At 48.3% G+C, this 15,775-nt stretch overlaps 1 protein-coding gene across 1 annotated transcript in view; it reads right to left on the bottom strand.

Moving 5' to 3' along the window:
* Positions 1-15,775, bottom strand: part of TXNDC16 (thioredoxin domain containing 16) — a 33,094-nt gene that overhangs the window by 10,032 nt on the left and 7,287 nt on the right. The window contains exons 8-14 of the mRNA XM_010004014.1: positions 15,274-15,440; positions 14,171-14,231; positions 12,665-12,803; positions 11,688-11,834; positions 10,738-10,797; positions 4,731-4,899; positions 4,148-4,284 (exon numbers count right to left, since the gene is read on the bottom strand). Of these exons, the coding sequence (XP_010002316.1) occupies positions 4,148-4,284; positions 4,731-4,899; positions 10,738-10,797; positions 11,688-11,834; positions 12,665-12,803; positions 14,171-14,231; positions 15,274-15,440 (880 nt within the window). The remainder of the gene's footprint in view (positions 1-4,147; positions 4,285-4,730; positions 4,900-10,737; positions 10,798-11,687; positions 11,835-12,664; positions 12,804-14,170; positions 14,232-15,273; positions 15,441-15,775) is intronic.

Below are 15,775 nucleotides of genomic sequence, written 5' to 3'. Positions count from 1 at the left end.
CTTCCGACTTAAGGAGGGCGAGAAATCACACTCTTTGGAGAAGTCAGGTTTTCCCAAGAGTTAAGGTTACATTTCAGACACAGTAACGATATATTTGCTTTGCAATTTAAATAAGATGTCATTCAGATACTATTTAGAGTTCCTCATAAGTTTCACCAGCCCACGCTCTTGGGACCAGTGACTCAGACCTCAGCAGACAGAGGATGGGTCACAAATGATCAGGTTTTGGTTCTTTGCCCCCTGTTTTTCAGCTAAACTCAAAGCTCTATTTTCCATTGTGTTTCCCTGGAACTAAAGGACCACAGACTTTCCTTTACATTATATTCCTTGGAATATAATGGAAGCTTAGATCCTTAGAGGAGTGGCTTGTTGAGAGTTCAGACACTGCAAAACACCACATGTACAACAAAGCTGGTGACACAGTTTGGCTGGTTCATCTTTTGATCCAGAGAAACCACTGTTGGATGGGTTGGATGTTGGTTTCCATCTCTTTGGCCTTTAGTCACTTGATTTTATCAGTCTTGAAAGAAAAGCAACCCACAGGACCAGCTCATAAGGATCACTGAGAACTTCACCAACAAACGCCTTGTGAAATTGTCCATGTCCCAGCTGCTGGAGAAAAGTCCACAAGGCAGACCATCAGCCCACCCTGTGCCACAAGGCCCTAAAGGACACAGGCTGGTGTGGAAGGAGCAGGCTCACATCCAGACTTCCTCAGGAGAGCATTTCGAGAGAGCCCGAGCATGACCAACAGGTTTCAACCTTGCAACAGCAAAGCATCTCCCAGGAAAAGTAGCAGGAATTCTCTCCTAAATCAAGATAACCTTCCACAGAGTCCAGGCTTACTCCTTTCATCAAGATGAGATCTTCCCTCCCTCTCACATTTCCAAATTCTTCCATATTTTGGGGGCTGTGCCAGAGCCAGGAACCAGCCTCCATTTCTCAACAGCTGGCAGTGACGCTGTGGTAGAAACCCCCCAGATTCCCACAGCTCCCCTACAGGCAGGAGCATTTCCAAAGAAGTTACTTAAATGCTTCCTAGAAAATCGGTGCTTCTGGAGAGCATGGGTTTAATTCCCCAGGGGGCCTGACCATGCACTGCAGTACATGCCTCCAGCTGGAATCCCAGCTGTCTGCAACCACCAGCTGCCGTGAACTGCGTAAGCCCAGTGTCACTGCAGGGTCTGGGGACAAGAAGGAATAAAACTGGCAGATGGGGAAGGGTCTACAGCTCCTGCAGAGCTTCTGAAGGCAGGATCTGAGCACAACCTCTTATCCCTCCAGCAGAAGGCATCTCATGAAACCACAGAATCATGAAATGGCAGAACCACAGAACCGTTTGCTCGCTCATTGCCCGAGTAATAACCATTCACCTCTTGGTAATAAATGTGAATTATTATTTTTCCAGCAAGCCTCTTTTAGCTCAGCCCCACTGAAGGGCTTCTTAACACAGTTCTGACGCCAAGGGTTGGAAAAAATCCAGGGATTTATTTAACTGAACATATCATTGCCCTGTTTCACTTCACTAGAAATGGCAATGACACAGGGTACTGCTGGTTCAGGCTAGAGCAGGGAATTCCGGCCGTGAGAAAACCATTGGAAATTCCAGATAAGCCTGCAGGCTGATCAGATGTGGTTTTGGTTTGGTACCAGAACAGCTGGCTCCAGTTTTCTCTCCCCTCAGGTCATTCCAGTGATGCTGGAGCCCCCTCAGGTTATGGGTGGTGGAAGCATCACGTGTTTCATCTCCACTGAGTTGCCCCAGACTGCGGATGCTGCTCCAGACTGCAGACTGAGTGTGCCCTGAGGGAAGGGGCAATCTTGTGGGCTCCATGCAGAGCTGTCTGGAAACCTCCAAGACTCCTGTTTGCACGGAAGGAAATGAACTTCTTCCACATAGGAAAGAGCCAGATGCAGGCAGGTTTCTTCCATCAACCCCTCTCATTGTCACCATGCTGTCCAAGGTCCTACCATGGGGCTAATCCAGACTCCACCACTGCAGGGAGTGGAATATGTGGAATAAAGGGGAGATTTTGGAGCTCAGCTGATGAAAACCAGGGAGAAACAGGCTAAAGGTTTAAGATCAGTAAGATTTTCTGCTGTATTTAAGACTGAGACCCCCCCCCAGGTGTATTTGATGTGATCTGGCTTGGTGAACACAGCACCAGTGTCTTCTGGTTGTTCCAGTAATTTTATTTTCTTACCTCTGAGCACAGTGGATTCTCTTTGGATCTCCTCAGAGAATCACAGACTGGTTTGGGTTGGAAAGGACTTTTAAAGGTCATCTGGTCCAATCCTCTGCAGTGAGCAGGGACATCTTCAGCCAAATTAGGTTGCTCAGAGCCCTGTCGAACCTGACCTGGAATGTTTCCAGGGATAGGGCATCTACCACCTCTCTGGGCAAAACTGAGACAGTGTTTAACCACTCTCAGTGTAAAAAAAAAAAAAAAGTCTTCTTTATATCTAGTCTGGATCTCTCCTCTTTTAGTTTAAAACCATCACCCCTTGTCCTGTCCCAACAGGCCCTGCTAAAAGTGCTTCTCAGGTGAGAAAGTAGCTTAGTTCCCATTTCACCAAAGTTTACAGGCACAACAGAGCTTCCAAATCAAGAACAGCCTGAAACGTTGATCTTCACAAAGATCCAAAATATCTCCCTTTTTTACCACAGTAATTCTCAGGGGTAGATGGGAACTGAGAGACCATGGGGTGGGAAGGTCCTAGCTCTCCACTGTGGGTTTGACCAAAGCATGACATGATGTTCCCTCTCCAGACTGAGCTTACTCCCTACAATTGTTGTATGAAAACCCACCACAGCTGTGGGGTCCATTTCCCTGTCTTTCAGAAGAACTGTGAAAACCCAACTGCTCCTGGACCACAGCTGTGGTGTGCACCAGATGGTACTGGAGCAGCATCCCAGTGACTCACAGCACCTTGAGCAGAAGGCAGGGAAGGGAGGACATGACTGCTCCAAGTCCAGCCCCTGCTCAGGACTACACTGTCCAAGATTACAAAGGGAGACAAATTCAAACAAGTTGAGAACACTCCTTCCAGCAACTTTGTTTAGCATTTCTAGCTGATGTTCACCACTCCAGGACTGTACCCTATGACTATTTCAAAGACCACAAGTGCATTTCATTGAGTTAGATGAAAGAAATTTGGATTCTACCTTTGCTTTCTTTTTGCTTTACTTTCTTTCCAAAAAATGCTGCTTTTTCTTAAAAAAAAAAAAAGGGGGTTGTGTTTTTTAAAAAAGGACTGGGGCTACCACAGGAGGAGGGGCCAGCAAGATAATTATCAAGGCAATGGTGGAAAGGGTTTGCTTTAGAAAAGAATATGTTGTGACATGTCCATGGACTACAAGAAGAGGCTGATGGACCTGGGCTTGTTCAGTCAAAGAGGAGATTTCAGGGCAGCCTACAGCTACTTTGGAGGGGGCTGACAATGCGGACAGAATTGCAGACAGTTAGAAAGTTCTAAAGAAGTTATGTGTGACCTGCCCTAGGTAGTCCTGCTCTGGCAGGGGGGTTAGAGTCAATGATCTCCAGAGTGCCTTCCAACCCAAACTATTCTGTGATTTTGTGAAGACAGAACTTAATGGTAAAAGGCAGGAGATACAAAAGGGACAACAGGCACAAATTGTGGCTTGGTAAGTTCAGCTTGGACATCTACAAAAGTGTCTGCCCAGGTCACCCAGGGCACTGCTGTGCCAAGCATGATGTCTCAGGCTCTGAGGGGGTTGTCAGCTGCTGCCACATGGGGTGTAATAAACATGCCTGGCAGCTGAATGTCCTCTGAGCCAGGACATAGACTTTAGGTCCCACATCTGGAATCACACGTGGTCTTCTGCTTGTAAAAATAAAAAGGGTGGTGCCAGGCAGGCTGTGACATTGTCCTGGTTTGAGCCAGGATGAAGCCAATTTTCTTTTTACTGATTTTTTTTTTTTGCCTTCACTGAACTCTCTTTTAAGCAGCCACTTGCTGAAATTAGCAGCAGATTTTCCAGCTGGTGGACTCAAACCAGGACAGACGTGAGCAAACACGTGTAAAAAGAAAATTAAATGCAGAGGAATCATCCCTCAGCACCTGGAATCATCCCTCTCCCATCAGGAATGATACTGAGTATTTAAATCACAAACACCACACTAACCTTCACTCATGGCTGTGCTAAATACTCCTAGAAGTGAAGTGTGGTGAAAGGAAGACAGCTCAGATGGAAAGTCTCCTCTTAAATATCCTTCTGCTTCATCAATCGTGGCCAGCTTCAGGGGGCAGGAAACTTGGCTACTGCAGAAAAGCAGAGAAACAACACGGGCTGCCTTCTTCTTCATTTGGAGTGAAGAGACAAGAGGGCAATATAACCATTATATATCATTAGAGACCTGGGAAGGAAGGGCAACATATAGTCACAGAGAGGCACTGGAGCTGATTATGGGGAAGAGGGAACAGCCCTGAGCTCCACTGGTTGCTCTGAGATCCTTGGGCTCCCCATTAAAAACAGCAGAGAAGGAATTCCAGCAATGACAGAGGGACAGTGACAACAGATGGATGCACTGTCCAAGAACAGATATTCCCTGGCCTTGAAAAGCACTAAAAATTCCTCAGCTCATTTCCAAACCAGGTCTCAAATCAGATCTGACATTATTTTTCCAAAAAGGACTTCCATGACACAGGCCATGAAGCATCCAAATGTGCCAACGTGCCTGTGTGGGAACCCATCACCAGCCACTTACAGGATGATGAAGCTGGTCAGTTCCTCAGTTCCCCACATGCCATCATACATCACTGCTGATTCTCCCTTCTCATAAATCTTGAGGGTGGGAAACTGAGTGACATTCTCCTTGGTGCAAACCCCAGGCCAGTCCCAGCAGTTCACCCGAGAGAGCAAAACTCCCTGAGTTCCTAGAGTGGAAAAGAAAGATGTATAAACAATATGCAAAGAAAATAGAGGAAGAATTGGTTGGAAAAATGAACTTGTTGTGAGCTTCTGTAGATATAATCACTTCTATTTGTATTAATACTGCCAGAATTCCTGTTTGCTTTGGGGGGCTGGATCCTGGCACACTGCATGCACAAGGGCTGAGCCCAGGTGGGCTACCATGGAGAAGCTACTGGACCATTCCTGGAGTCAAACGCTGCTGTGGGTGGGCAGGGTGACAAAATCCAGCCCTGAACACACAATCCCTTTGAGTACAGGCTGTCTCCCTCCTGCAATCACTCACGGATATGCCTTACACTTTTCAGTAACTATTTCCAGCCTGCAAATGCTGGAATCCCCACCAGTAGGTGGGGATTGATCCAAACAATAAGCTCAGGGAAGTGGTAGGTTACACTTCTCAGAAGGAAATTCTCAGAGACATTCAGATCTGGCTGGTTACTCAAAGAGACACCAGGAAACCCTGAGGCCACTGTCCAGGAGTGTACAAGGCAGCAAGGAAAGGTATCAAAAAACCCTTAGGAATAAGGCCAAGACAAAGAAATGATGCAGTCCCTCACTTACAGGGAAGAGGGAAGATAAAGGTTTGGCATGAGGGAGGCTGATGCATTCAAGGTTTTTTTCATTTATTAAGGTGCCCAGTATGGGAAAGTGTCTGTTCTACCTAAACAGTGCAGCCCCAAAAAGGAGCATCAACATAACAGATTTAGTAGAGGTTGGCAGTCTGCTGGTCTTCACCCTATCCTACCTATGGAGGCTGCTCATCTCCACACCACTAGCAGGTACCTTTAGGACCTTAGGAAAGAGCCTGGGGTCTCACAGGAGAGACAGGGAGAGCACTTGGAAAGTACAATCAGTCAGTCCAGCTTTGGTACTAAAAGAGCTTTTTACAGGTGTCATCAAAGCAATAAGCTCAAGGGATTCATAAGCAGTGAACAAATGAAGGTTGGTTCCTTGCATGCTCCCCATGAGCCCAACACACAGTGTCTGCAAGTTCCAGAATGTCCTTATCAGCCTTCCTTTCATCTGCACATTGGGGGACAACCAGCACATGCTTCTGCTGCTCCATGGCTAAGCCCATGTTAACCAGCTGGCAAGTGAACCATCACCAGCTTAACTAGCCACTACTCCTTGGTTGCCAGCCTCCCCTAACCTGCCTGCTACCTAGGCTTGACCAAGGACAGCAGGGCTGTGGACAGTCCTCAGCCCATAGGTCATCCATGCCATATCTCAGAAATCTTGATGTCCTCCCTAAATTTGTTTGAACAGGATTCAAGAGTTCCATGGGAATGATGGGATGAAACCTAGAGCCAAGTAACACATGGAAGCAGACCATCACAAAATGTCCTTCAGAAACCAGGGTCAGGGCAGGTGATGAGGTTTCTCATGAATAGGGAAGATCAAACCAGCCAAGCTTTCTTCTCTGTCCTGGGTCTGATTCTGATCAGTATTTTCATTAAAAGCTGATGGAAAAAAACACACATATCCCATCTGCAAACCATCCCAAGCCCAGAGGGGCAGAAAGCAATTTGAAGGGCAAAGTTTAACAACAGCAACATTCTGTGATGAGAAGCAGGATGCTCAGATACCATCAGTGGGGCAGAACAGGGCACAGCTCATTCTGGGATGAACTCTCCACAGCATCTGCAAGATAAGGGAGCAAAATTATGTTCTTCTGTCCTAGTGAGACCTCTGCAAGTCAGGCTGGGGAGCTTGTTTTTGGAAGGGCTTAAGCAATGGGAGAGAATCTAGAGAAGTTTGGAAGACAAAAAGGAAAACACAAACCCAAAGAGCTATGTTTCTTTTGACTGGAAATTGCCTGGGAAAAAGAAACAATAAAATCTAACAGGACATATAGTCTGCTCTGGAGGCAACAGTGAGATGACTCTTTGTTGCCAGCTGGATAAGGACACGCAACAACCCATTCCCACGTAAAGGTGGTTTGGCCAAATATTAAAAGAAGCTGCTGAGAACCAAGCACAGCACTTTTTGGCAGAGAAGCTGGGGAAGGATTTTAATCACAGGTTAGAAACAAGCCTGCCAGGACAGGCAAGGCATCTTCACAGACAGGGGTGAAGGCTGAGGTGACCTTAGCACATGTTCCTGTCCCCTATCCCTATGTCCTGGGCATCCCACTGGTCCATTTCCTGCAAACCCTCATTTTAGGTTCTACTTTGCAGTAGAGGAGGAGTTTGCTGCTGCTCTGCCTTGTGTCTAACTCCTGCATGAGAAAAGCAAGCAGCAGCACAGAGCTCAGGGCCTGCAGCTCCACTCAGACAGTCAGGAGCTGTCAAAACACTCCACCAGAAGAGAAATGGTTTGTGTCATTCTCCGGGGCTCTGAAATAACACCTCAGATTAAAAGCCTGTCCCTGGATTTATTTCACACCTCTGATCCAACATAGCTGGTTCTCATCATCTGTTACCACATAATTTTCTGTCTTGCCCAACTCTGAAAAGTAATGACATAGAAATGGGGCTTTCATGTCTTGTTAAAATTGACTTGCAAGGTTGCTCTGAGGTCTCTCCAATAGGAGTTTCAGTATTTGGACACTACCCTTGGGGGATTACATACCAAAAGTGCTCCAAAGAAGCACCATCTGGCACCAGGAATACCTTGTACAGGATGATCACTGTCCCATCCCCATCTGCACCATATTATTAATTACGGAAGGAGCAGCAGTTTCAGGAGTTGAGTAACTCAGCCCCAGACTGTTCAGCCCTGGGGTCATTGTTGAGCTGCTGGATGGGAAAAAGGTGAAAGAGGAACAGAAGATCTTACTGTTCTGTGATTTTAGCTGCCATTAAAGCAACAGCAAGAACCTCTGCCCTTGGTGTCTAATAAAACCAGGACAAGACAAATCATCAGCGCTACAGGGAACAAGAAAAAGGAAGAATCCCTTACACTTCTAATCCTTTGGAGGGCAGGACTGGCATTAGAAACAGCTCACTTGAAGGGCTGGTCCAAAGGCTACAACATGAAAGAGAAGTTATGTATGAAGTGCTGCACTTTGAGAGAAGGAATCTAATATGGCATGGGAAACCATGCCCAGACAGCATCACACAGGGGACTCCTAAATCCTTATTTCAGATGTAGGTTCCATGAATTGCTAAATCACACAGATGATTTTCCTGCCTTTGAACTACAACTTCAGCCCTCTGTCTTTGGTCACCAAGACTCCACAAGCACAGAAGAGGGAAGCAGAGCTTTTTCTCATCTTAGTCTGTTGCTCTTCTCAGAGACTGGTTTCTTCTCTTCTCTGCAGACAAAAGCCAATGACACACCTAAGAAATGCTCAGTACTGTCTCATCTTCACATCCTCTTCTCCTGTCCCAGGAGTGCTGCTTCCATAAGTTCACATCATGCAAAAGAAAACAAGAGCTGCAGCAGTTGGTGACAGAGAGTTTTCTTGCTGCAGGAGCAGAAAGTGTGCTTGGTTGAACAAACAGAGCTGCTTCTCTTTATCTCTTGCTAGATTGGATCTCTCAATGAAGTGAAAACACTGAAGGGAGGAGCATAAATATAATCTGGTCATGGTCTGCTGAACATCTGTTACTGGATGAATCACAGGATCATTTCAATCTCCGATCTCCATTCCCTTGTGCTTGGTCTCACATGGACTGTTCTCAGAGCCACTCTGCACAAGGAGTGGGCATCATAAGTGGGACCTGGTTCTGCAGCTCAAGCTGTGGCTCCAGAGTGGGTGATTCACACCCCAGCAGCTGGTCTTGGCTTCTCAGCCCAACCCAGAGAGCAGACAGGAGCACCAGTGCTTCTGGGGGAGCTGAGAAGTTGCCCCAAAGCCAACCTGCATGTTTTATCATCAGTTCTGCAGAGCTCAACACCTTCCTGATCCAGATTTCTGTCCCTTGCACTGTTCTGTCTTCTCTCAACCTGGCCATAACCCCATGGACCCCCATCCTTTTAGGTCCTCCAGCTCCCTTGGTAGCCCACCTGTGGCTGGGGCTTCCTCAGCAGCAGAGACAAAGATCTCCAGATCCACTAACGCAGCTGTTCTCCACCCTCTCCAAGGTCACAGCAGGGAGAGCAGGATGGAGTCATCCCACAGCTCACATCTGGCTTGGGAGTCTTTGGTGGGACTTCACAGATCACAGAGGAAAGTCCCTTACCCTGATCAGTTCATAATCTCTGCTGGGAATCTTCCTGTGGCTGCCCTCGTGGACCGAGATTGTTATCAAATGATTCAAAAAACACATGGTAAAAGTCTGGCTGAGCAGAATCAGCCAAGGTTTGGCCACTGGCTCAGGAAGAGGAAGGATTCACCCCAGGCTCCTCCTCTGATGGCTGGGGGGAGTCTAAAAGAAACCCCAAACCATAACATCTCTAACAACAACAACCCTTTCTGAGCTTTCCTGTTTATTCCTGAGATTTCAGTGCAGATCAAAGCTGCTGGTGACCTCTCCTTCATGCAGGCTACGACTGAAGAACCACTTCCATCCAAACCAGAGTAGGGTCCACAGCGTTCCCAGGAGGGTTTCTTGTAAGCAGCTCCCACTGCATCTGCCTCCCAGAAAGCTGGGTCCTCTGCAGACTCTATACATGTCCCTTCTGCTGAGAGTTCAGCCTGAATTCTGCTCGCACTCTGCAGGACATGTTGCCTGGTCCCAGGGACATGCCATCACTAGGAGAAATGAGCCTTTAAGAAGCAGAACCCAGAGGAGGCAGCAGCCACCTCCAAGGGTGTCAGAACAGCTCTCACCCAGAGCCACGTGACTCCCCCACTGTGCTGCAACGACTTGGGGATGAAGCCACCTGAGTGTTCCCTGCAGCCAGCAGAAGAGGCAACTCTGGAAGAGATTCAGCCCATGTAAGAATGATGGATGTGCAGAAGAACCCACCTCTCTTCACTAACTTTAGAAAAGGATGGGACTAAAGATCTGCATGAGCTGAATTGGGGCTTACACTGCCCAGGAACTGCTCAGGCCCTCTTGGAGGATCAGTCCATCCTGCCTTTAATGCCAGGCCACCCAACAGGGAGCTGTCTTTATGTGTTGCTGATTCTTCCCCATCACATGTCATTTTTGGAGTTCTGTGGCCATTTGTGAGACTTCCCATGTAATTCAGCCAGTCCCCAGGCCCTGAAGGCAACATCATTGTCAATTCTTTCTCTGCCACCATCCTGCCCCTGTGGATCTGGGCCTGCCCACACCTGCCTGTCATGCTTTCCACCAAAGCTGGGGCCCATTACAGCTCCTTTCCAGATCAAGTACTTCCAAAACCAGGCGATCTGGCACCTTGAATGGCTGTGCAGAACGTACTGTATCTCCTTGGTCTGTGTACCAAGCACAGAGGGGCAGAGCAGGACCCTGTTTCCATGAGGCAGGCCACTGTCCCTGCTGTTTGCCCCTTCCTACTCCAAAGCCCACCCTGTGTCACCCACTGCAGCTGGTGCTCTGCCCTGGCCCTCCCCCTGGGCATTCAGAGTCACCACCATCTGTCACACAGTCACTGTGCACACCACCATGATCCACCACACTGTGCCCAGCACCAGCACCTCAGCTGCAAGGCAGTTTGGGCAGCTGGTGTGTACCCATTCACACCAACAACACAAGGTGGCTCCAGAAGACTTTATAAAGGACCAAACGGACTGCAAAGATCCCTCAGCAAGAAACATAGAACTCTTCCTAAGCCACCTGATGTGGCTGTGCCTTTCTTGAGTTTGGGAACTAAAAATGACTAAGTTTCGGGTGAGTTACCACCAATATATCTTCACAGCTTTCTGGTTCCTACTGCCAGGGCAGGTGTGTGCCAGCTGTAAAGTACCCAGACCTGTGGCACCTTACCTGACAGGTGATCAGCCACCTCAGTGTAAGTCTGCAGCACTGCCAGGGACACTGCCTCCCCTGAAACAGAAGAGACACAGGGCTGGAGCAGCTCTGCTTTGGAGACTGGCTGAGAGAGTTGGGGTGTTCAGCCTGGAGAAGAGAAGGCTCCAGGGAGACCTTAGAGCACATTCCAGGGCCTGAAGGGGCTCCAGGAAAGCTGGGGAGGGACTTGGGACAAGGGCAGGGAGGGGTGGGATGAGGGGAAATGGTTTCCAGCTGATAGAGGGGAGATCGGTATTAGATATTAGGAGGAAATTCTTTGCTGTGAGGCTGGTGAGACCCTGGCCCAGGTTGCCCAGAGAAGCTGTGGCTGCCCCATCCCTGGCAGTGTTGAAGGGCAGGTTGGATGGGGCTTGGAGAAGCCTGGGCTGGTGGGAGGTGTCCCTGCCCATGCAGGGGGTTGGCACTGGATGATCTTAAAATGTCCCTCCCAACCCAACCCAGTCTTTGACTCTGTGATTCTATACAGGTGACAGACCAGCCCCACCTCTCTCTCTGACAATGTCACACTGTTTCTCTGCATCCTAAGGTGCTTCAAGCTCTGAGAGACTTGAAAGAAATAAGGAGAACTGGACTTCATGCTTCTGTGCAATAGACAGCAACCAGGTTGTCTAAGCTACCCCAAGAGCCCATGCTACCACAATGTCCCCTCTTGTCCTCCATTCAATCCCTGTGAAATGAAGGTTACAAACCTATAAACACTTCTGTCTTCTATGCTATGAGGTACTGTCTTCATACAGCACCTGACAATGAGAAGAAGTGTTTTAATCTGATGGGTAACAGTGGGTGGAGGCACATGGGGCAGGATGTGGCACCTGCTTATTGTGTATGGGATCACCCTGGTACAGAAAGCATGGTGAGCAGTGAGTGGTTGGAGAGGGGACAGCCAGGACACATTTCAAACTCACAGCTGGCATAGAACAGCACCACTGTCCGGGCAGCCTCCAAGAGGGTTGAGTGGAAGGTGTCCTCTGTCAGGGCAAGGATCTGTTCCAGGGGCAGCTCTTGCTTCTTGTCCCTGGAAACTGCTTCCACCACCTGATCATCCTGAATGTCTGCAAAGGATCCAGAGCTGTGAATGAACAAGGGTAGGACACAGGGAACTTCAGCCCTGCAGGGAATTCCAACCCATCAGGACATTTTAGTGAGCCAGCACCTCCCAACCGAGACTCAGGGACTGTCAGGAGGCAGGTGAGGAACCACCTGATGTGGAAGAGTGGAAGCAAAGGCACAGACACACTCATGGACAGACACCCAAACTCACTGAAATGCACCCATCCCATCTCACACCAGTTCTGCCCTCTGACTTGAACACTCTTTTTTAGGCATGTTGACTCCTCTAGGATCCTGCACCTTTATTTTTTTGGAAAACAAAACCAATTCTGTATGGGAAACAAAACCCATTTTGTATGGAAAACAAATGCACTTTCAAGGAAGCATTTCAAGGGCCAGTGCTTTCTCCCTGGGGAAAGGAAGTCTGGAAGAGCTCTTAGAAAAACATGTCTCAAACCTTTCCAAAGGCACTTTGATGCCTGCAGAGGAGGCAGGGTTGGGTGCACTTTAGACTCTCATGTCTCTAAAGCTGGATGCATTCAAGCAGAAACAACCCTCTCCCTCCTGCAGCACCTCTGCAACTGTTCCTCCAACAGCTGCTCATTTTCTGCCCTGGTGTTTCCCCCTAAAAATTCTGCCTGTCTGTCAGAAAACCCCAGTGATCTGCAAGAAGAAAAGAGCCAGTTTGTACAGATGTGATGTGACTGAGATGGTTTGCCTCAGATTTACAAGTGTCTTCTCTAATGCTTTAACATCTGCTTGCTGTCTCCAGCAGATGCTAACTGCATGTCCTATCTGATGATAATCAGCTTTTCACTGGTTAGTCACACACCTTGATTGTTATTGTCTTTTTCATCCTCCTCTTCATCCTCCTCCTCATCCTCCTGGATTTGTTTGACCTTGCTTTTATCTTCCACAAGGGTTATAATTTCATCAGTGTCTTCCAAGGCCAGGTATTTGACTGGCACTCCCTAAAGAAAATGGAATAAATCAGTGGGAGCAAAACTTCACCTTCTGCCCACTCCATCCACAAGCCAAACTCAAGGTTTATGGGGCACCAGTACCCAAACCCTTATTTTTGGGATATATCAACAGATTCCTAAAGCTGACAAGCAGGGGAGTGTTTTTCTTTGACCCAATTTCACCTGCACATGAGTTTTTCTCAATTCAGATGGACTTTTCTTTGCCAAGAAAAAATTGTGGCTCTGTGGGATCCTGTGCCTGGAGTGATGGAAGTGAACACCCATTCCACCTCCCAGCAACTTTAACACGGATTCACCATTACAAGAAAATGACCACTGGTGAGATGGTGTAGGAGACTGGGGAGATACAGGGTGCACTTGGTCGTCCTCCCTCTAGAAGTGTCAGACCAGCTCATCACAGCTGGGAAACTGGCAGAAAAAAACCCCTTTATCTCATGGAGCTCAAGGAGGAAGAGAGCTCCCAAGTGTACATGGGGCTGCCAACCCATGGAAAGAAAAGAGCAAAATGTATTTCTCAGAAATGAGGCCTTGTTGACTTCAAACCAGTCCTGGCACTGTCTCAGCGAGAGGCACTGCAGCCAAAATGAACGTTATAATCAACTGAGAGAAATGACAAACTGCTGGCACCTCCCGTTGACTCTAGGAGGAGAAAGGCACATCTCTCACCAGGGCATGGGAAGCCCTCAGGGGATGCTCAGGTTCAGGTCTGATCCTGCATCTTTGCAATCACAAGTGTGACAGTTCAGGTAATCTGGGGCAACATGTGCTCCCTGGCATTTGGAGGCGCTGAATTCCATCTCGCTTCACAAGCTGGGTCAGGTCCCTCCAGAGTTTAGCTCATCTGCCTCAACCTCATTCCACTCACACCCTGCCCTTCTCCCAGATGGCTGCAAGAGGCATCTGGTTACATCAGTTCAGCACAGACCTTTGGTTGTTTGCTCTTAGTTTGCTCTTAGTTTCACACTCATTTCCTCTCCCAGTTTTTTAACACCTTTCCTAAGGGGACAAAGGCCTTTAGCAGTCCAGATCTCTGGGGAATTTGCACTTGGACTGCTACCTTGGATAGTTCACAACCTTGTGTTGCCTTAAGGTGTAATGGAGATGTCACCCTACCTTTTGAACCCAAAAGAAACTCAATATTTTCCTTTACCAGCAGGGACAACTGCTCTGCAGTCCCAAACTCAAGGCAATTCCAAATACAAGCATGTGGCCATGGAAAGACACTTACTTCCCTGTGAGCTTGTGGGAAGGCTGTCATATACCAATGGAGCTGAGCAACACCCCAACACCTCTGAGAAGCACCATGCCCAGTCAGGTAAATAAGAGTTGTACAATAGAGAAATCCAGCATCTCACCTCATCTGGTGTCTTGAGAGCGACGTTTGACCGGAGCAGAACGTTCAAATTGACGAGGTCCCTTCCAAAACACAAAGTGAACATTGGATGGTGCAACAGGCAAGGTCACCCCCTCCATTCAGCCTGCCTGGCAAGTCCACCTCTCCCAGCAGCACCATGTCCTCACAGAGTCATGCTTCATTGTCCCAGAGAACTTGCAGGAACCCAGAATCAACATCAGTGGAGGAGAAAGAGACTCCAAGTGACCTTCTGGTGGGACTGCACTGCATGATGTGCCTTTTTTTGCAAAGATTCCCTTTTTGTGATTCCAGTCTTTGGTCACACACTGGTGGCCACATCCCAGTGCAGCTGATCTGCTGGTGGACTTCAGCTCATGAGTAAACACAGCCAAGGAGTGCCTCCACACAAGGAAGTACCATGGTGGCAGAAAGCTGGAAGAGAGCCCACTACCACCCTTCCTCCACCTCCTCCCACACAGCTGCCAGAAGTCCTCCCCAAAGGGAGGCAACTGTGCCTACATGGGCTGCACATCTTCTGTAGGAAGACACCATGGACTTGCAAACACAAGCCAGTCTGGTGAAGGCAGGCTGCTCTGGAGCCCATGGAGCAGAGATAAGTAACTGGTGGTCAAGCACAGAGGGACCCAGATCTCCACAGCACAGCTGCCTTACAGCCACAAGCCTGTCTCCTGCCCTCTTCCTGAGGAACAAGAGCGCTGGTCAAACTCAGAGAGCCCTTTTTTGCTGAGGAGGCATCAGATACTGAGCAGAGACCCTTGATATGTCCCAGCAGCCACAGCCCACCCCCTTTCCTGGATCTCCTTCTGCCCTTAACTTGAGGCCAAAATACAAGCCTTCCATCTGGGTTACATTTCCTTTCCAAAATCTTAGTCTGATTGTTTTTCCATGTCTAAGGCAGCAAAAGACTCCAACATTTCTACACTCCCAGCCAGTCTGAAACCAAACTAAGCTGATTCTGGACAAGTTTTCCTGCCTCTCACACAAGTGTGAATAAGCCCACTGACTGTCATCCTGGGATGGGGTAACTGAGCTCAGGAACACCAAAAAACCCAAGGAGAACCCCAAAAATCTGAGAGTAAATACCTGGACAAAAGAGCAACCCCTGCTTTCCCCATGAGCTGCCAGGCCACGAATTCTGCTGTCCTCCTGTCTGCCTCATAGGTCTCTTTCTGGCTGAGGATGAACACAAGTGGGAGCCCAAGCTGTAAGTGAACAGTGGAAACCTTCTCTGGGTCCTCAGCAACCTCTGTCTGGAGAAGAGACATGGTTATCCTGCAGCACATCTCCACATTGTTGAAGGTACCTCAGCTCTTCTCCTGCACAGTTCAAACCACCATGTGCTCCCCGGCCACAGAAATAAAGAGACCCTCAAGGAAAAGCCTCCAATCCTGCTTCTAAAACATCCATGGAAGCAGGACCCACCCAACCCTGATTAAACTGTTCCAACCTGCCCTGACCTTCTCTGTTAAAAAACTGGTCTTTATTATGCATATTCTTTGTAACTTAGCAACTCCAGATGTCAGATCTCCATTAATTTTTATTCACCTGGCATCCATTCCCCAGGGCAGCTTGAAAACCCCAGCTG

The sequence above is a fragment of the Chaetura pelagica genome, unplaced genomic scaffold, assembly GCF_000747805.2.
Source record: "Chaetura pelagica isolate M959 unplaced genomic scaffold, ChaPel_1.0 scaffold141, whole genome shotgun sequence".
Classification (NCBI taxonomy): Eukaryota; Metazoa; Chordata; class Aves; order Apodiformes; family Apodidae; genus Chaetura; species Chaetura pelagica.
The sequence above is the reverse complement of the archived record's forward strand: the minus strand, read 5'-3'. Positions and strand labels throughout refer to the sequence as shown.